The sequence below is a fragment of the Phytophthora sojae genome, assembly GCF_000149755.1.
Source record: "Phytophthora sojae unplaced genomic scaffold PHYSOscaffold_3, whole genome shotgun sequence".
Taxonomy (NCBI): Eukaryota; Oomycota; class Peronosporomycetes; order Peronosporales; family Peronosporaceae; genus Phytophthora; species Phytophthora sojae.
Genome location: NW_009258117.1, coordinates 1,919,713 through 1,938,763, shown reverse-complemented (window position 1 = coordinate 1,938,763; position 19,051 = coordinate 1,919,713). Strand labels below are relative to the sequence as shown.

The following is a 19,051-nucleotide window of genomic DNA, read 5'->3' as shown; positions in this document are numbered from 1 at the left end:
CTTCTTCGTCTTTGCGTTGAGAAACCCGCGCGCAGACACACATGTGAACAGCACGGCCTCAGCGGCTAGCACTGTTGAGAAGCAAGCCAGCAAAGACCCCCATCTTGTGTCACCAGGCTTAGCGAGCAGGCGGAGATTCTGCTCTTTGAGTCGAGCAGAGAGATCGGCCCACATCTTGTGATGCTTCCTGAAGAAGCTCACGAGTGTCTTACACCCGCTTTGCAGCGCGTCTACCCACTTGAGTTTCAGGACGATATCCTTGACCAGGAGGTGCAAGGCGTGGCACACGCACCCATGGAAGAATGTCTTTGAGTTAGGATGGCAATAAGCAATCTTTATGAGCTTGTAGACGGTGTCTCCAGGTGGCTCTACAACAAGATGTTGCATCAACTCCCGTACCGCAAAATTCGAATAAAACAGCGCCAAAACAGCAGCAAAGGAATCAAAAACCGAGACGTTGGAGCCAACCACTGCCAAACCCTCCTTCGCAGAGAGCCCGACTGCACCGAGCGCCGGAGCCACGCCATTTCAATCACGCCTTTGGGGCAGGCCTATCCACCTCAAGTTCATTTTCACCAATCCGCACTCATGGTACAGTCGGTGGCTCACTCCACCCAAATGCACCATCCAGTTTGTGGCGCTAGCCACTTGGCTTGAAATGAGGTGGCTCACACCACCACCAGCTGACGTGGCGTGGCGTACACAACTTTCGCTAGCACTCGCACAAGCATGGACTTATCGGTGATGTTGGGGCCGCCAGGCCCCGACATCTCCGACATTTGCACCCGAACTCCGACAATCTCCGCCGCCGGCGGAAGCACGTGGAAGGCTGTCAGGACACTATCAGACTGTAATTTGACGTAGTTAGGAGTATCTGCACAAATGTATTACTTGCGAGGTATCGTGAACGCAGAGTAGGCTTGGATGTTCAGGTTCATTGGTATCTCCGACGACCTGAACGATGGGAGCGAGCGGCGTATACGTCCAGGCCCTTTGCCTAGTAGTATTCACCTGTAGTAGGAATGAAGTCCGCGCTATCCGATGATCTAGATGCAAACAAGGAGACATATACATGTATGAATCATACATATTATGTGAACGCAAAGCGACTGCTGCGTGATAGCGCTAGTTGCACGTCCTCTAGGCCCGCTACGCAATGCATTCTTCAGTAGTACATAGTAGCAATAGAGGAAAGAGCACGAATGCATCCTCCTGACACTAAATTGAAGCCGTAGGCCCTCGCAACAGAGCCCTTAACGCAGTTATTCACTGTATTGAAGATGCACTATGTAAGGGTGACTCCCACACTAAAGTAGGGTTTCTAAACTACATACCATGCTCCGTGTAGATCGAGCGCGCCCTACGAAGGTTGTCAAGAAGCTTTGAGCCGCCCAAAGCGTGCTACAGCAGCACGAAGCGGGACACATTCGGTGGCAAACGGTCACATTAGGTCCGATCCGGTGCAAATCGGTGGTGCGACATCCCCTAACATTTTCAATACACCCCAAGCATGGCGGCCAACGTCAGCGCCCGCCAGGGTTCCGGAAAATCCCGAAAATTCAAAATCGCCGGGGGGATCAACACTGACAAAGGGTGGGTGGACTAATTGGATAATTGACCCCTAACGCTCTTATCAATTCTTTGAATTGTCGTCAATTAGTTTTTGAATTTAAGGCCCAAAGCTGGGCTGGCTACGAAATGGTTGGTTCGAAGTCCTCGCACTTCTAATCAAGTATTCGCATTCGCAAGTAGTTCTAGCCGGACATCTTCTCTCACTTTCGAATCTTCGATCAAGCAACTCTGTCCTCAAGCCACGACCCGCACGCCATGCCAAGCTCCAGCCCTGTCCCGAATGGCATCCGCCTGATGATGGATCGAGTGACCGCACTACGCGTTCATCTCCAGGCATATTTTTGTAGTTGGGATTGACATAATATGTCATATTTTTGTAGTTGTGTAACCGGGATAGACATAATATAATATTATTATGTCTATTATACATCTATAGACCAATTATGTCTACCCCAGGTATGTTTCTTTGTTTGCTTGTTTGTTCAACTGTTGGTGTCCTGCAACCGATAAGTATTTCATAACTGTAGGCCCTGGGACCCCGAGATTAGCTTGCATTGTGGACTGCTTCCCTCGAGTTGTACTGTACAACGCCAGAACGTCCCCGGTCTCGTTGTCAAAGACGTCGGCCCAGTTTCGGTCCCACTGACTGAGGCCAGCCACAGGCAAAGTTTTAACGTATCCATCGAGCGAGAAGACACAGTCCACAGGTATTTGAAGGGTTCGGGTCTCGGCATCAAAAGCAGCAATCTGGGGACGAGCTTCCGATGGCGTCCAGACAACTTCCAGCAGATTTGACCCGACAATCGTCCCTGAATCGTGATCCGGTCTTGGCACCTCGATGATGAGGGCACGGTCTTCGTCTTCACCTAAGCCAGTTATTTCAGTCAAGGGTCTTAGAGGGTCCGCACCGCTCATGTACTCCTTCTGGTCTCTAAAAACTTGAAGGTCACTATGAAGCTCCATCAAGCCAAGAGAGCAGAGGTAGGATTTTTTACTACCCTTATTTCACCCTGACCGGAACTTTTACCCGGACCTTTTTCCCGGGTAAAACACCAGGTCAGGCCAAATATCCGGGTAAAGCAAGAGTGTGCATTGAAGTGATATTTAATAGCAGTGTTTAATGTAAGTTATGGTGTGTGTTGAGTTATGCAGGTGCGTAGCTCGACGATTCAGCGCGTCGCAGCATGATCGCAGTCTGAGGGCTGGAATGACCACTCCTCCACGCCATTTTCTTCATCTGGATCATGGTCACTGTCCGAGTCAAGAAAGAAGTTGTAAGTGTTAGCGTGCTCATCAATTTCCTGCTGCACGTCTTCGGCCGACTGCGCATTTCGGGATGGCTCATCTTCCTCCGAAGAGTGATCAGCTTCGCCACTACGAGCTGATTCGACGGAGCCGTCGGACAGGTCGCCAAGCTCATCATAGTCACCTTCATCTTCCGACTCAGGCGGAACTTCAAATGATGCTAAGTCGGGGGCAGCCGGCAACTCAATGCGTGGTGGACGCTGTTTCTTCTTGCGTAGACCGCGCGTGATGTTGGCTTGCCGCTGCGCGTAAGCAGTTGAAATTTTGGCAATTGTAGAAACAAAGTGTCGAAGCTTGGGGTGGGGCTTGAACGCGGCGTTCATCTCCCTGTTAAACCTCTCCAAGGGGTTGTTTGTGCGCGCCACGATAGTATTGGCGATACCAAACACATTCCACTCTGTGATGTAGTATCGCTCAAGACAGGTTTTTCTAAAGTAAACCCAAAAACTTTTCCACTCACGGCGTGAGTATGGGCAATTGTTCGCGATGCACCTCTGCTTGATCTCCTGCTTCACCCATGCGATGCCCTTCGGATCGACGAGGTCTGGATCAATTACAGTGAGAATGTCCAAGACGCTAGACTCCATAGCGATAGTCACTTCGTCGTCGGAGATGCGCTCGTCTTTCAGTCGCCGGCGAATGGCTTGTTTAAAATGGAAGAAACAGCCCACCACTTCAGCGTTCGGGAACCGGGTCTGAACAGATGAGACGAGGCTAAACTCGAAATCACATACAATTTCTGCAGGATTGAGCTTTTTGCCGGTGTCGCGGTAGATGAGATGCAGGATATCGTCGTACATGGACTCAGTCTGGGACGTACAGAGCACGAAGTATACCGGTGTGAACAGGTTACGCGCTGGGTCATCCACCATTAAGATCAAGCACTGGCGAAATCCTCGTGGTACAGATCGAAAAGTACCGTCGAGGAAAAGAGATACGCTGTTGTAGAGTAGGAGCTCTTTCAGCGCAGGATGAGCCCAGCCTAGCACACGACTTGGTGCTTTCTTAGGATCGGGGTGGGCCGTTACCAAATGGAACCGGAAGAATGGGATGGCTGAGTCTTTCACTTTGGAGAAGGGAGGGACTTCCACAACTCCGTGAATATCACCACCGTAGTATCGGCGGCGAATGCGACGGATACGCCCGATAACTTGCTCCTCTGTCAATCCGTTTAACAGCTTATCTCTATCGGGACCGTAGAACGCCTCGCATACTTGCTCCCAAATGTCGCCCTCTGGCATTGTTGGATTTTGGGTTGCTAGCTGATCTGTAGTTCGTTTCATTGCGTCGGTCTCATCATTGAGTTGCCCATTCAATACCGGGACCGGACGGCACGTGTGTTCACCCTCCACCCACCAAATAGCGGCCGGGGTTACTTTGAGCGTGACCTTACAGCCAGAAGTCTTCGAAGTACTGCAGCGATATGCAATGTGCTTCTTCGAGTACCAGTTCTTGCAATATCGAAAGCCCTTGTAGATCTTGATCGTTTTCGACCCTCGCTTTTTCTTGGCTCGTGGCATGGGTTCCTGGCTAGCAGGGGGTAGCATCATGTGATCACCGGCAGCTTGGACTTGGTCAGATGGATCATCAAGGGACAGCGCTTGCAACTCGAGAGTGTTCCCACTCGCATCATTGCCGACCTTGCGACGGACGGAGCGCTTCTTTTTTTTGCTGGGTGCCCTGGCGGGTCATCTAGACGTCTCGAGAGTTGGTTGTGGTTGAACAGGGAGCTGCGCTTGTGCGGAAAGCAGGAAGATGGTATGTGCTGCTGCCTTACCAGTATTGCCATGGGGCCTTCCCATGGGGCCTTCCCATGCGAGAATGCTGCGGATAAGTATAGTTTTGTGAGAGATTTGGATAATAATAGTTTCTTAGGGTAGATGGCGATGTAGATGATATATATGCCCGCATGAACTTGGCAAATATATCTTCTCCGGGTTATTCTCAGGTCATTGAAAACATGCGCTCTTTTTCACTAAAAAAGAGTTCCGGGTAAAAGTTCCGGTCAGGGTGAAATAAGGGTAGTAAAAAAGGTAACCGAGAGCAGATCCCCTCCAGGAAGGAGGGACTTCACTCTTGGGCGCGGCGGATAGGGTGCTTGCCTCCGTACACCGACTGATAACGTTACAGCATGCGTTCGCCTCCTCGAAAACCCCTTCGACCCAAGTCCGCATAACAGATGACATCGACGCAAAAGAGAGCTTGCGGACGACAGAGGGGTCTGTCCGTAAGCCTGTTGAGCAGCAACGCACCTGGAAATCTTCCAGGTGGCTTGGTTGGCGTTGGTATTATCGGTCACCACAGCCCCAACTTCCAGGAAGTCGTACTTGGCAATGACACGCTTCACGTCAGCAGTCAGGAACTCAACGGCATGGGCTTGAGTGCCTGTGTAGGCGGACTCGAGGGAAAACGTGAGATCACCGCACACGACGACGTAGTTCACAACAGCTTGGCCATTGATGTCCGTCCATCCGTCCGTGAATAGCGTTACGATCTTGCCAGCCAGCGTCAGTGTGAGAACCTTGATCGACTTCGTGTAAGCCCGATCGAGCAAGATGGTGGCCAGCTGGTCTGGGCTTGGTACTTCAGCACCAGCTGCAGTGCTTCCATCAAACTGGCGTGCCCGATCTTGTAGAATGGCATGCCAGTACTGTACACCCACCACGCCAGCTTGTCCTGGAACTGCTTGGTCGTGTTACTCTTGAGCTGGGGGCGGAAGGCGTCTGTTATAAAGGTAGTGCTGGACTTGGTAGAGCAGCGCTTGGCCAGATGATGTTTGATCCGTTCAACGTGGTTCCGTCCGGTGGTTTGCAGTAGCTGGTTACACTGCTGGCACCACACACAACCTTGTGGGTCGACATCGACGTGATTCCGCGCTGGGTCGGCCTAACGGCCAGGTCGTTCGGGAATGGATCATAGAGACAAACCTCTGACGCTGTTCTGTCGCCCCCAGATGATGGAGCAGTGGAAGGAGATCTATCGGTGCTGCATCTGCACGTTTACTCTGCTGTGGATCGTTGGTCCGCCAGGCACGGGGAAATCGTGCACGGCGTTGGCTGTAGCACACTCACTAGATGCGTCACAATGGGATGTGATTTGGATTCATCTTTCAAGCACGGGTGGGGTTGTGAGATGTGTGTGACTGCGTGGGGACGAGAAGACCACGTGCACTCTGAACGTGACGACGCTGAACGCCCAGCTTCCGCAGCTGTTAAGTGAAACGTCCAGAAAGACTATAGTTTTCTTCGAGGAGATATTATTCGACTACAACGGCCCACGCTGCTCGCAATTGTGCTGAGCAAGTCATTTACATCCCTAGTGTCTTCCTCGAGGGGATCCCAATGCTACAAACCTCCCGAAACGGAGACGGGCGGTGGAAGCCCCACAGCAGAAAGTGTAAACCAGCCAGGGGAAACGATCATGACCCTTTGAACTTCTCTGAAGTCTGCCGAAGGTTTGAAGTCGAAAGCCCGACGACTGTCTTGAATCAAGTGAACACGCTATACATCCGAGAATTGACATACTAAGCACCGGTGGAGATGCTCGAAGTACATGTACGGGCACGCTTATGTACCGGTGTTGCACGAATGTAGTCAATAAAAATGAGTGTTGGTCGTCGAGAATATCTGCCGACACGACATCTGGTACCAGCTTATCGATGCTCTAACGGGCGGTCCGTTTGCCGACACGACACCAGATTCAGTGCCACGTACCGGCGCCACTGACTCTGTCCAAGGTTTTCGTGCGAAGGTCTACGCAAAGGACCTGACCCAGTGCGCTGGACTCATTGTGAGTCAACTACGAGTTTTCAAGAACCAAAATGAGTTCGAGAACGACATAAGGCCTCTGAGGTCTCGGATGAACTTACTGGCTTGGGAGAAGATGAAGATCACGCGCTCATTGTTGTTGTACCGCGATCATCTTTCGCATTGCCGACAATGCTCTGGTTGAGGCCGATGGAAATCGAATGGACAGTGCCTAAAGCTCGTGTTCAGCTCTCTATTAGCGCCGAGACCCGAGCGCTTGAGCTACCTAGAGCGTGCACGCTTGGCTCGGGAATGGACCACAGAGACAAACCCCTGACGTTGTTCTGTCGCCCACAGGTGCTGGAGCAGTAGAAGAAAATCTATCGCTGTTGCATCCGGACGTACGCTCTGCTGTGGACTGTTGGCCCGCCAGGCACTGGGAAGTCGTGTACCGCGTTGGCTTTTGCGTACGCCTTGAAGCCGTCGCAGTGGGATGTGATTTGGCTCCATCTGTCTAGCACCTACGGTGTCGCGCGTTGTGTGTGGCTGCGTGGGGGCGAGAAGGTCACGTGCACTCTGGACATGACGACGCTGACCACCCAGCTACTGCTGTTGTTAGGAGAGACATCCAACGAAGTGACGACTATTGTCTTTCTCGATGGATACGACAATAGAGAGAACGAGGTGATGGACGCGGGTTTCGTCTGCAGGAAGTGGCGAGATGACGACGTTATCAAGCACCGGCTTGTGTTTGTATGCTCTACGGTTCGGCTCGGTGGAGACTACCGGTCTGAACTGACCCACGATATTCCGGGCACTGTCACTATTACTGAAGAAGCTGCACGCGGAGTGAAAATTCCAGCTCCCGATCATGAAAATTCTGAGGAAGGAGAGGACGAAGAGATGTTTGAACTGGATGAGACGGACTGGCAGGGAAACAAACTGGAACTGGAAGTGCGCGACGCCATGAGGTTTCTACTGGGCTCGTGGAGTTTGGAGGATTACCGAGATGCAGCCCAAGACGAAACGTTTTTCAACAGTGTGAAGGATGCGTTCCCCTCGTTTCCTGAATCAGGATATGCAACCGCAACACCAGTTGAGAGGATGTCACTGCTAGAGAGGCGGCAATCAGTAGAGATGAAGCACTGTATTGCTGGCGGCAGTGCTCGACTGATGTTTGGCGTTTCGGTAGACAACGCGGTGACCTTTTTGGATGACGCAGTTAGTCACTTGCGAAACGTTGGTGTCATCGAAAGCTTGCTGGCAATTTATCGTCGTGAGTTCGGCGATGATGAGACTTGCTTGCTGAGTGCCTATATTGCTCGACAAATCGCTGTCAGCCGAGGTTTCGATATCCTGGAGAAGATAGCAACTGCGCGCCGTGTGACACCGCCAATGGATGAATGGTTGTTTGAAGCGTGGTTCCTCTCAATGCTGAAGACAGAAGATATCCGATTTCAACAGGAGCGGTTTAGCGTTTTACGAGGGGGAGTATGGAAGCGATCAGACGTTGTTTTCTTCGATCCAAGCAATTCCTCTATTGATATTGACCTTGAATACGCCATTTGTGTGACCCCGGTGCAGTGGAACGAAGCCGGGTACGATGCTGTCTTCGTGGATATGCCCAACCGACTGGTTCGATTTGTTCAAGTTACACGCGCCGACTACCACCGCTACGACCATCGATACTTTATTGAGTTTTTGGGCAAACTCATCGCTCAGCAAGACGTGAAGCTCAAGAAAATCGAGCTCTTTTTGTTGTTCCGAAGGATCAACTGTCGGATTTTCGTCGTCCTGTGACAACACTGGCATTTAAGGAGAACGTCATTCAAGTTCCATCTTCCTCCTCCTCCTCAGTATCAGTGGCTATTCGTACCATTGCTGGCTACGAGTTTGAAAACTGCGAAGCTGAGGTACAAACGCTTGAAGTTGATTACGACGTGTCAGCCCACAAGTAAGGATCGCAAGTTTCTGGAAGAGTAAGCAGGGGATCGCTCTTCTTGCAACCAACGGTCAACAAATCGCACAGCACAGCCAACTCCCCGCACGCTGAGGCCATATTTTCTTTCTTTACCTTTGTCAGTAAATGAGATGAGATACCTTGCATATTAGGGGGTTTCAGTGAATCATTTCTTCAAACGATGAGCCCAAGGAATGAGCTCATTCCTTGAGCCCATTCCTTCCGATAACCCCCCCCCTATGAAAATCATTCCTTGATTTCGCCCAATTTCTCTTCGGCTCATTCCTTCAAGGAGTGATTAACTGAAACCCTCTATTATATGAGTTCGCAGTCGTTCCTTCAAGGCCTTTAATTTAAGACAAGGAAGACCTCCCAACTTGGCTGGTGGGCCGTATTGGTGGTGCGATCGTGTCATCTACAACAGTTTCAGTCATCAAGTGTCGAGCGACAGTGAAGACGGACTGCATTTACAAAACTATAGTCATTGCATTCACATTAATCAGCTGTTGGACGCATTCGCCGACGTCAGTAAAGAAAAAAAGCTAGAGCCACCGAAAGCCGAAAGCCGTCACCATCCCTCAGCTGTAGCTCACCATGGGCCTGCCACAGCAACAACACACAACAACAATAGCAGCACGTTAGTCCAACTATACTATTAATTCGCATCCTTGTCGCCCACGCAAGCCTACTGAATTTTGATGTCATTATCATATTGAATGGGGTAAGTATCCATGTCCAGAGAGCGACTGTGCACCGCATGTGCGGCGCGCCGAAGTCGCTTGCAATGCGAATCGGACAAGTCTAGACGAGCTATCCCAGCCCCCGCGAAGCCCTAGTGGGGGTACGATTCTCAAAATGCCCCATTAGCCGACCCCTGTACATGTGCATGTAGCTTGCTCCCCGTAATCCGTGATAAACTGAAGTGCTCTCGTTGTCAGATTGTTGCCGAATGGACTCAGTGAGAGTGAGCACCTTAGTAAGCTTGCAGTCAGTGACTGCCAGTCACAGATTGCGGATACTGTAATCATTTACACATCACAAGAGTGAGAAAACACTGGCTCTGTGTCGCTCAAGGAAGGATGGCATGCCCGGGCTCCTCATTTCTCAATCGGTGTTCCAGAAGACATGAAGTTCTTCGCAACCGTCGGGGTTGTCCTAGCGGCCCTGGCCTCCGACGCATTGGCCTCCGACGCCAACCCAGCGAACGGGCCAATCTACTACGGGCGACCAAACAATGGGGGGTATCCGTACCCCACGCCTACACCTCAAGCGACGGCACCCAGTGAAAACACGACTACGATGCCCGCGCCTCCCAGTGGGCCGATCTACTATGGCCGTCCTAACAACGGTGGATATCCTTACCCCACGCCCACACCTCAAGCGACGACACCCACCCCTGCAGGTGGGCCGATCTACTACGGGCGGCTCAACAACGGTGGATATCCTGACGAGAAGCAGGCCTAAATTCCACCACGTGTCATTTGATTCTAGACGAAGCATGAGTAAGAGCTGAATGGAATATAGCTGGCCCTTGTTGAAAAAAATGTCTGGCACTGATCGCTCCCACTGACTGACCGAGTACAGCAACTCTACTCTCGCGAATACAATCAAAATACTGGAACGCGCTGCGGAGGCACTGGGGATACGAAGCCATCATCCGATCGACCTTACGTGTCGTTTGCTTTTTTCCGATAGCCAGACTGAAGCTTACAGTAGCTTCACGTTGACATCTTGTTTTGGGCCATGTTTGAGTGCTTTACTGAAGGCCATTAGCCTCTCCGCTCGCGTATGTACACGGAGAAAAACTTCTCTACTCGGCTTTCTAGTGAGATATAAGGGTCGGGAAATTTATGGCAGGCGACGGCGATGAGTGCTTCCTCGAACTCAGGGTACGTGACATCGTCGTCTTCACCAGCTCGACGCCCACCTTTTGAAGATAAAAAGGAGTCGGTAGGAGCTGATGGCCCCGCTCCCTTCGTCGTCCTCAAGACTTTGCTGAGTATCCCTAGTATCTTGCCCGATGTTAGCGTCATGTCGAGCACTCCACGATCCAGCAGGCACTGGCTAAAGGTGAAGGCGGTGACTCGCTCCGACTTGTTTTTCGCCTTTGGGTCCTCGACGGCATATTTATCGTAGAGGTTTTTCAGGTCGCCCGCGTACTTGATGAGAAGCCGACGAATCGTTGCATCATCGAGCTGATGTCGGAACAAATCGGCATCAGAACGGAACGCGAACGGGAGAATGAAGTTGTCGACGAACAAGCAAAATGCCTCGGAGATCGTCACACGGTTTGTTCTGGGGGCCATGAAGCAAAAGACCGCGTAAATAGATAATCAAAGCTCAATCAAAACAAGTGTGCAACGTACTCGACAGGATACTTCTTACGTCCCACCCGGATGAGCGCTTCCAGGAACTCAATGGGAGGTAGAGCGCGATGTGCGTTTACAGTTTTCTGTTATATACATTCCAGAAGGATCAGCACCCGCACCACGACTCCTTTGAAAGGGCTTACTTACACTCTTCGGATCCAAGGCTCGGATGATGTTCTGTAGGTCTGCCGCAGTCATGTTTCCTTCTAGCACATGACACTCGGCCAGCAGCTCCGTGAACTCACCGACGTTGATCGTATCATTGATGACACCGGAGCGGGTAGCATAGCTGCGGTAAATTCGCGCCAGGTCGCAATAGATCGTCACCAGATAACTCTGCAGTAGCTTGGCTTCCCACGTAAAGTCTTCATATGGCAGCGCCAAGTCCTGTAGTTTGTGCTTGGGGATCTTTGCGAACGCCTCGTTCTCATCGCCCAGAGATGAATCCAGCTTCGACATGACGCCAACTTTACCGCGTGCCAGTCGTGCGTAGGACAGGAAGCACTTCCTCATCACAATGCGTTCGGCTTTGACCCAGAGAGAATGACCCTCACGTGACTTGACGTCTTCCGAGTCGATACGCCGCTTCAATTCAAGTGTCTGCGATAGTGCCAGCTTCACGCGCATGCTCATGGATATCTCCTCCCCCGTACTCGAGTCGGACCCCGTAGCCAAAGCTGCAGCTGTAGTCATACTGTCGCCCTGAAGCTCGCGCCACTTGGACTTCACCGCCTCCAGCTGCTGTGTCAGCTCGGCGCACAATGAGTAGTAGTCTGGAGCAAGACACGGCGAGAATGTGACAAACAGATAGGTAAGTGCTGCAAAGTTGAACTCGGCGTGGCCAGCACGAATATCCTTGGTATTGAGCAGTCCGAGAGGCAGCCACATTGCCTGACCCAGCGTGTTGATCATGAGTTCCAACCGTTTCTCCACACTAGTCTCGCGACGCACATGCTCCAGGTATCTCTCCATCGCAATTTCTGTTAGATCCTCGCCGTTCTCACGCAACACTGACGTGGCTTCGAGTCGTGACACGGTAGCACCTGGAGGTCGGCGAAGTCGCGTTCGGCACATGGCTGCGTGCAGCAGCTTAGTGATCACAGCGTAAATCTTGCCGTCGTTCAGGCTCGAATGGAAGTTTTGCATACGAGGCGCTGCCAGCCAGTCATGCGGTTGTCGAGCGACCAGGGAGTTCACCCACTGGGTTAGAATCACGTCCGCTCGATCTACCGGAGCCTCATAAGCCAGCATGAAGTTGTTGCTGGTTGCTTCGCCACTGGCACTGGAAGCCGAGGCTGCGCTCTCCATATCCACCAGCGGGTTATAGAACGCCGCGTTTTCAGGCTTATCGATCGCGAGCAGTAGATCGCGCGTGAAGATCTCGCTGAGATTCTGGCGGCCCTCGCTTGAGGTCAGCACCTCCACTTGGGCCTCCATCGTGTGTGTTAGCGCACCCACGAGTTGGAAGCTGGCCTTCTTGTATTCGGAGCTTTCGACTCGCATCCTCTCTATCTCACACGGATCTATGACCTGCGTCTGCAACGAATCCACAAGTGCGTGCTTCTCTCGCAATTCCTTGCGCAACTCAAGCAACTCGCGGTCTTTGGCCAGTGACGACGCCTTCAGAGCTGCGAGCTGAGCCTCGAGCTTCTTGACAGTATCTCGATGCAGTGCTTCGTGTACACGGGCCGCAGACTCACGCTCGAAGCCGTCGCCATGAAGCTTCGCCACCTCCTTGGCTTTCTCGTTGGTTTCTCGCTGCTGGGACTCTGCATACAACATGGCACCGACAATTCTCCGCTCGTAGAGGAAGACCTGCCACGTTTTCCACAGTCGACGCATGCGGCTCTGTTGGAGCATGCGCTCAGCCAGTCTGTGCTTCCACTTCGACCGCCTGGCCGCAGCTCTCCATGCCTGGAAGACCCACTGCAGCACCACTGCAGCCATGCGCGTGAACGCGCGTGTCGTCGCCTTCTCGAACAGCGAGTCTACAGCTTGGACCAGTTGAGTCTTGTACCTCGCGCCGTCCTTCTGCTTGAACTGCGTGAAGCAGGACAGACACATCTCGGCGTACCCTCCGCAGCCAGCGCAGCGGGACGACGAGACCATCACTGACGACGACGGCGCAATCGACCAGGCACTGTTGTGGTGACCTCCTCCTCCTGTCAATGGTGACGGGGAGTGTGTCGACCCCAATGGGGCAATGGACCCAGTGAAGCTTGGCCGCCGACCTGGAATCGGCTGAGCGCTTTCAGGTCGGGGGTGCTGCTGGACACGCTCGCCATTCTCCGGGATGCCGATCATGGCGTTGATTGTCTCTGTCGAGGAGAGGACGACAGCCGCAGCAGTGGTGGGGCGAGACTTGCGACGGCCATTGTCGATGTGAGCTGGAGGAGCCTTCGTGTCGATCACAAGAGGCGCGCGCTTGGAGACGGCATTCGGCGAGGTCAGCAGCTTCGACGCGTGCCTGTGGCTCTGCTGGTTACCGGGGGGAGACGACGACGGGAGGGGCGACGTCCGAGCGACAAGCGACTTCTTGACACTCACAGGCAGCAGCGGAGACCGAGACGTCGAGATCGACGGCGGCAGCGAGGAGAACGAAGACGCCGAGCGCTCCATCACGACGTCATCCAACTGTGCCGAGATGGAGGCTGGGCCTGCGCGCTTAATTTACCGACACTCCACTTGGTCACCAGTTTAACTAACACCTGAGACTGCCACCCTCAAATAGCACTACAGTGTCGAGAATAGCTGTTATCATTAGTCATTCGTTCGTTCATTAGAGTTTATTTGTGCCTCATTGCAATGCCGCGAGCTGCTGGATGGAGGCGATGACGAGGTTCACATGCTCCGACACCTCGCGCGCCTTCTCCTGCCACTTGTTGCGCTTCCTGCAGCCACCAAATGGATCAATTAATAAGCCTAAAAGTTAGTGACTTACCCCCCCCCCCCACGTATTGCGTACTCTGTCAAGTGCAGCAGGTGGCTCTGCACGAACTTCTGCGCCTCTGGGACCGTCATCTCCACGTGGAAGTTGAGGCCGATGTCCACCGTGATGAGCGACGTGTCCGGCACCTTGGCGCGCACGTGGAAGCGCTCGCCGACGTCCAGCAGCGTGTGCAGCGGCTCGTCCGGCTTGGCCGCCAGCTCCTGCAGCAGCTCGCGCAGCTCCGAGTACTCCTGCACCTCCTGCGCCAGCGCGTCGCGGTGCGCGAGCGTCTCCTTGAGTTGCGGGCGCAGAACCTCCTCCACAAAGGCGCTGTAGCGCTGCAGAGCCGCAGCGGTAGACTCGGACGTGGACGCCATGTTGAGCTGGAAAAAGTGACTGGCGTTGAGTATGTGCGCAGGAATGGTCAGTAAGTTGCGTATGGAATTATTAATGGTGGAGATGTGCAACGTAATCCAACTTGAAGTTCATATGTTGCGCCTAGGCTGTGGGCAATTGCGTGCAAAAGCCAACGCACACCCGGCACATCTTTCGCGCGGCGGCAACTTGCTCTGGAGTCGTAAAGGTCATGCGTCTGCATGCAGCCTTGTTGGGGCATAAGACGAGTAGAGTTGGGCGTGCCGTGAATCCAGCTCGCTCGACTTGGGGTGGGAAGAAGATCCGATTCATGTCCTCCAACTGCGAGGCGTTGATGTTGTGGGTTTCAGTGTTGACGACCTGAAGATACGCCACTGCGTCCCTGCCCAAGCTCGTGCGAGGCTCGATTTTTGCAATGCTGGGCAATGTTCGGGAAGTCGTGGTAATTAGGAGCCCAATACGTCGAAGCAGGACTGTCTCTCCACCATATCAGTGGCTGGAAGTACTCGCCCGCCTTGGACGCGTTGCGTCTCCATCCAGTATTTCGAGTTCTTTAAACGCGTATACATTCGTGTCCCTCTCACTTGGATGAATGTAGTCCGATACGAAAAACCTCGGCATCTTGCCAGCAGCGAGCGAGTGGGCTAAGCCCTCGAACAAGATTCGAGCGAGCGACAGGTAGTCGGCGCCTATAGCCCAGTCATACATCCGGCTCAATGCGTCGGCTCGAAGGCGCATCGACAAGACTTTGACAGCATACTCTAAGTCGATCATCTACCGCCAACTTGCTGCACTACACAGCGACAGCAACACGCTGTCTTTCGTTTCGGTTTTGGCTCTCAAGACGAACTTGCGAAGGTCCAGGGCCATCTTTGCAAAACTTTTGATGCCGTGATTGCTAAACCTATTATTGGGAATATTCAATATCACATAGACCCGATTTCAATAATTGTGCATTTTGTTAGAATAACAATTATTGTGGTTTTCAACAATTTTGCCGCCCGATTTAACATGCCAATTTGGAGGTTGATATGAATACCTCCGTTTTACCATCTTGCCTAGCCAATTTTGCGACTCGCAAATTGCGAGTTATGCCACACTGACAAACTACGTTATTTGTACTGATACAACACGTACGCGACTTGTTTAAACGTTCCTGATAGTCTAGTTTAAGGCGGGGCTACCATACAAGGGACTGTTTTGACTACTGCGACGAATACAGGAACACCTCATCACACATACAAGAACCAAGTAAAAAAGAAGGTGAAATCTCAAATTACGACCGTATTTTTGAACTACACCTTTTCCAGGCGTAATTCTCGATGTAGCGGTGAAATGCGGCAAGAGCAAAAACAAATTCGTGAAGTGCAAATCGGTTTTGGATTTTGATAGTCTTAGATCTCGATTCGAGATATGATCTCATCCTTGGTATGGCAATCGGTTTTGGATTTTGATAGTCTTAGATCTCGATTCGAGATATGATCTCATCCTTGGTATGGCGTGGCTGGAACGCTATGAGCCTTGGATCGATTGGAGGTCGAAGACCCTTGGTGCTACGCATTTCTCTCCTGGCGGAGCATTGGCGAGTCATGAACCCACCTCTGCTAGGAAGCAGAAGCGCTTCTGGCGCGAGCACTGGACCGGGTCGGCCAATGAGCTGGACATCGGAGTTTCCGAGTTGGTGGACACTGAGTGTGTCGAGAACGAGCGCTCCGAGCGTGGTTCGCGGACGGCAGGTGGAGCGGCACGGATTCCGCTGAGCGGGTGTGCGTCTGAGGGCGACGCCCTGCTGCGTGCTGGTGAAGGCGCGGTCGACAGGAAGTCGAGTGAAGATGGGGCTTTGCCCGGATGAAGATCGTGGAGTGGCACGTAATCCACTGAGTGGAGGCTGCGGATCGTGCAGCTCTTCGCTGAGTGTCGGTAAAGACACTGGAGCTCCCCAGGAGTTGAACGAGGTGGTGACACCTGGCGTCAAGACGCACGCGAAATCACGGAGCTCTTCAGTGCGGACGGTTTCCATGAAGAGGAGGCAGCGCCGCAAAGCGCTGACTGCGAGACGCAAGGCGTCTGCGATCTCACGAGTCGAGAAGGGCGTGTCGAGTGGTGAGGCTCCACGCGAGAGCGAGCAGCTCTATACACTCGTGAACGGAGTGATGGGCGACGTCGACGGAGGTTTCAACCTCGACCCTCACTGTCTGCTCTCCTGGAGCTGAACGAGATGTCCTTGGCCGAGTTCGGCGAAGCCTTGAAGGCCAGAGACTTGGCCGAGGTAGTGGTCATACGACCCGAAGAAGAGTTGAACTCGTCCTCGCTTCTGGATGAAGCTGTCCTGGAAGACACCAAGAAGGCGCTGAATGCGCGGAGCGGATCGGCGATCCTGAAGGACCCGGCGGATCCCTTGTATCAAGTGGTAAAGGATTACTAGGACGTGGTCTTGAAGGAACCGCCCTCGGGGCTACCTCCGGATCAAGGTGTTCGACACGAAATCGATTTCCTTCCGGGAACGAAGTACTGCGTGACGAGGCAGTGGCCCTTGCCGAAGGATCAGTATGACGTCATTGATGCGTTCTTCTGTGCGAAGCACGAAGCGGGCATGGTGCGTGAGAGTAAGTCTCCACACTCTACGCCGACGTTCTGTGTCAGAAAGCCGAATGCCAAGTGGCGTATCGTGCATGCTTTTAACAAGCTGAATGCCGCTACCATTTTCGGCGCAGACGCCGATTCCTCGGAAGGATGTTCTTCAGAACAACATGACAGGATGTACGATGTACAGTGCGCTCGACTTGGTCGATGGATATTACCAATTGCTCATGAGGACGAGCGACATTCCTCTCACTGCGGTGAGTACTCCAAGCGGCATGCTCTGGGAGTGGTTGGTGATGTCCCAAGGGCTTTCGAACGCGCCAGCTACGTTTAATCGTCTTGTGACGCAGCTCTTCAGGCCCCATCGGGCGTACGCGCAAACGTACTTCGATGACATCTTTGCCCACAGTCGTGCGGAGCACGGAAAGACTGATATGGAGAACCATGTGGAGCACCTGCGTGCTGTGCTCGAATGCTTGCGTCAAAACAAGTTGTACGCCAACATTGACAAATGCATCTTCGGAGCGGAAGAGATCCCCTTCTTAGGGTGCTTCATTGGGAAGCGTAGCCTGAGGGCCGGCCCGGTCAAGGTCAAGGCCATTGTTGACTGGCCGGTTCCCTAGAACCAGAAGGATCTTCGCAAGTGGCTTGGCTTGGCCAATTACTTGCACAAGTACAGCGAGAACTACGTTGAGATGGCTCGGCCACTCTCCAATCTCCTGAAGAAGGATGCGGAGTGGTGTTGGGACACCGAGCATCAAGATGCGTTCGCGGCCATTAAGGGCAGTCTCCTTCATGCGCCTATTCTGGCTTTGCCAGACACCGCTCGTCCGTTTAGTGTCGTCTGTGACGCCTCGGACTTTGCCATCGGCTGTGCACTGCTGCAAGCAGACGCCGAGGGGTGCGAGCGCGTGGTGGCGTTCGAATCTCGCCAGCTGAAGGCTGCGGAGAAGAACTATCCTGTCCATGAGAAAGAGCTACTTGCGATGAAGTATGCGCTCGTCAAGTTCAGGGTACACCTGTTGGGTTCTCAGCCGTTCGTGATTTACACGGATCATGCGTCGTTACGCATTGTGACTCAGTCGCCTCACCTTTCGCAAAGAATGGCCCGTTGGCTGTCCTTCTTCGCGGAGTACAACTTCGAGGTGAAGTACAAGCCTGGCACCTTGCGGAAGCGCTGTCGCGCAGGCCGGATTATAAGCTGGCTCATGTAACGACCCTGACTTCGTCATTTTCGGATCTGATCCGAACGGCTTATGCCAAGGATGACACTTGTGTCGCGTTGCAGAAGGCTCTGGGGAGCAAGGAGTTTCAAGACTCGGACATGGAATTGTCAGCGCGGCTCCACTGTTATTCCCTCGATGGAGGCCTGTTGTTCTACAACACCGGCCCCGAGGATACGCCCCGCGTGGGTATCCCTCATGATGAGGATCTGAAGTATCACATCCTCTATGATGCCCACGACACGCCGCTGGCCGGTCATCTTGGTCGTGAGAAGACCTACAGCTCGGTGAGCACCCACTACTGGTGGCCGAAGTTGTACAAGTGGACGAGCACTTATGTGCGCACGTGCGAGACGTGTCAGCGAGTGAAGTCGTCACCTCATGCTGCAGCGCCGTTGGCGAGTTTGCCTGTGCTGGAAATCCATGAGTATGTATTTTGTGTTTGACCTGCCGGCGGACGCGGCGGGCAACACAGGCGTCGTGGTCTTCGTGGACCGGCTGAGCAAGACGGCTCACATTGCAGCTGTGCCGGATACCATCGATGGTAAAGGTACAGCTACGCTGTTCTTGGACCGAATGTTTCGACAACACGGACTCCCTGAGTCGATTGTCTCGGACCGAGACCCCCGCTTCACGGGCAACTTCTGGAGCGCGGTCTTTGCGGTGCTTGGCACCAAGCTGGACATGTCCACGGCGGACCATCCGCAGACCGATGATCAGACAGAGCGCGTGAATCGCGTCGTCGAGGACGTGCTCGGCAGCATTTGCGCCGAAACGCCGAAGCGCTGGAGCGCCATGCTGTCACTCGTTGAGTTTGCGTTGAACAACGCCGTGCACGCCTCGACAGGCTACACGCCGTTATACGTGAACAGCTTGTCTCACCCCCGCGTCCCGCTGACGCCGCCACTTGGTGGCCTCGGGCTTGGTGGGGGAGGAGAAGCCGATTTTGCTGATCGGCTAGCCGATGTCAGCCCGGCTACTGTTCGTAA

At 53.2% G+C, this 19,051-nt stretch overlaps 6 protein-coding genes across 6 annotated transcripts; 2 read left to right on the top strand and 4 right to left on the bottom strand.

Moving 5' to 3' along the window:
* Window positions 1–2,019: 2,019 nt before the first annotated feature.
* Window positions 2,020–2,487, bottom strand: PHYSODRAFT_298213 (hypothetical protein; the record flags this gene model as incomplete). Its single annotated transcript, XM_009524236.1, has 1 exon — window positions 2,020–2,487. The coding sequence occupies one exon, from the start codon at window positions 2,485–2,487 to the stop codon at window positions 2,020–2,022; it is 468 nt and encodes a 155-aa protein (XP_009522531.1).
* Window positions 2,488–2,741: 254 nt separating this feature from the next.
* PHYSODRAFT_490483 (hypothetical protein) lies at window positions 2,742–4,424 on the bottom strand (the record flags this gene model as incomplete). The annotated part of the gene is made up of 1 exon (XM_009524235.1): window positions 2,742–4,424. One exon carries the CDS (start codon window positions 4,422–4,424, stop codon window positions 2,742–2,744), a length of 1,683 nt encoding a protein of 560 aa, XP_009522530.1.
* Window positions 4,425–6,479: 2,055 nt separating this feature from the next.
* On the top strand, window positions 6,480–8,581 carry PHYSODRAFT_298212 (hypothetical protein; the record flags this gene model as incomplete). Its single annotated transcript, XM_009524234.1, has 6 exons — window positions 6,480–6,485; window positions 6,529–6,666; window positions 6,720–6,916; window positions 6,981–7,024; window positions 7,057–8,351; window positions 8,393–8,581. The coding sequence occupies 6 exons, from the start codon at window positions 6,480–6,482 to the stop codon at window positions 8,579–8,581; spliced, it is 1,869 nt and encodes a 622-aa protein (XP_009522529.1).
* A 1,127-nt stretch (window positions 8,582–9,708) lies between these two features.
* PHYSODRAFT_298211 (hypothetical protein) lies at window positions 9,709–10,047 on the top strand (the record flags this gene model as incomplete). The annotated part of the gene is made up of 1 exon (XM_009524233.1): window positions 9,709–10,047. The coding sequence occupies one exon, from the start codon at window positions 9,709–9,711 to the stop codon at window positions 10,045–10,047; it is 339 nt and encodes a 112-aa protein (XP_009522528.1).
* Window positions 10,048–10,352: 305 nt separating this feature from the next.
* Window positions 10,353–13,016, bottom strand: PHYSODRAFT_490643 (hypothetical protein; the record flags this gene model as incomplete). Its single annotated transcript, XM_009524232.1, has 3 exons — window positions 10,353–10,878; window positions 10,950–11,035; window positions 11,100–13,016. 3 exons carry the CDS (start codon window positions 13,014–13,016, stop codon window positions 10,353–10,355), a joined length of 2,529 nt encoding a protein of 842 aa, XP_009522527.1.
* Window positions 13,017–13,749: 733 nt separating this feature from the next.
* PHYSODRAFT_327991 (hypothetical protein) lies at window positions 13,750–14,258 on the bottom strand (the record flags this gene model as incomplete). Its single annotated transcript, XM_009524231.1, has 2 exons — window positions 13,750–13,843; window positions 13,918–14,258. 2 exons carry the CDS (start codon window positions 14,256–14,258, stop codon window positions 13,750–13,752), a joined length of 435 nt encoding a protein of 144 aa, XP_009522526.1.
* Window positions 14,259–19,051: the final 4,793 nt, after the last annotated feature.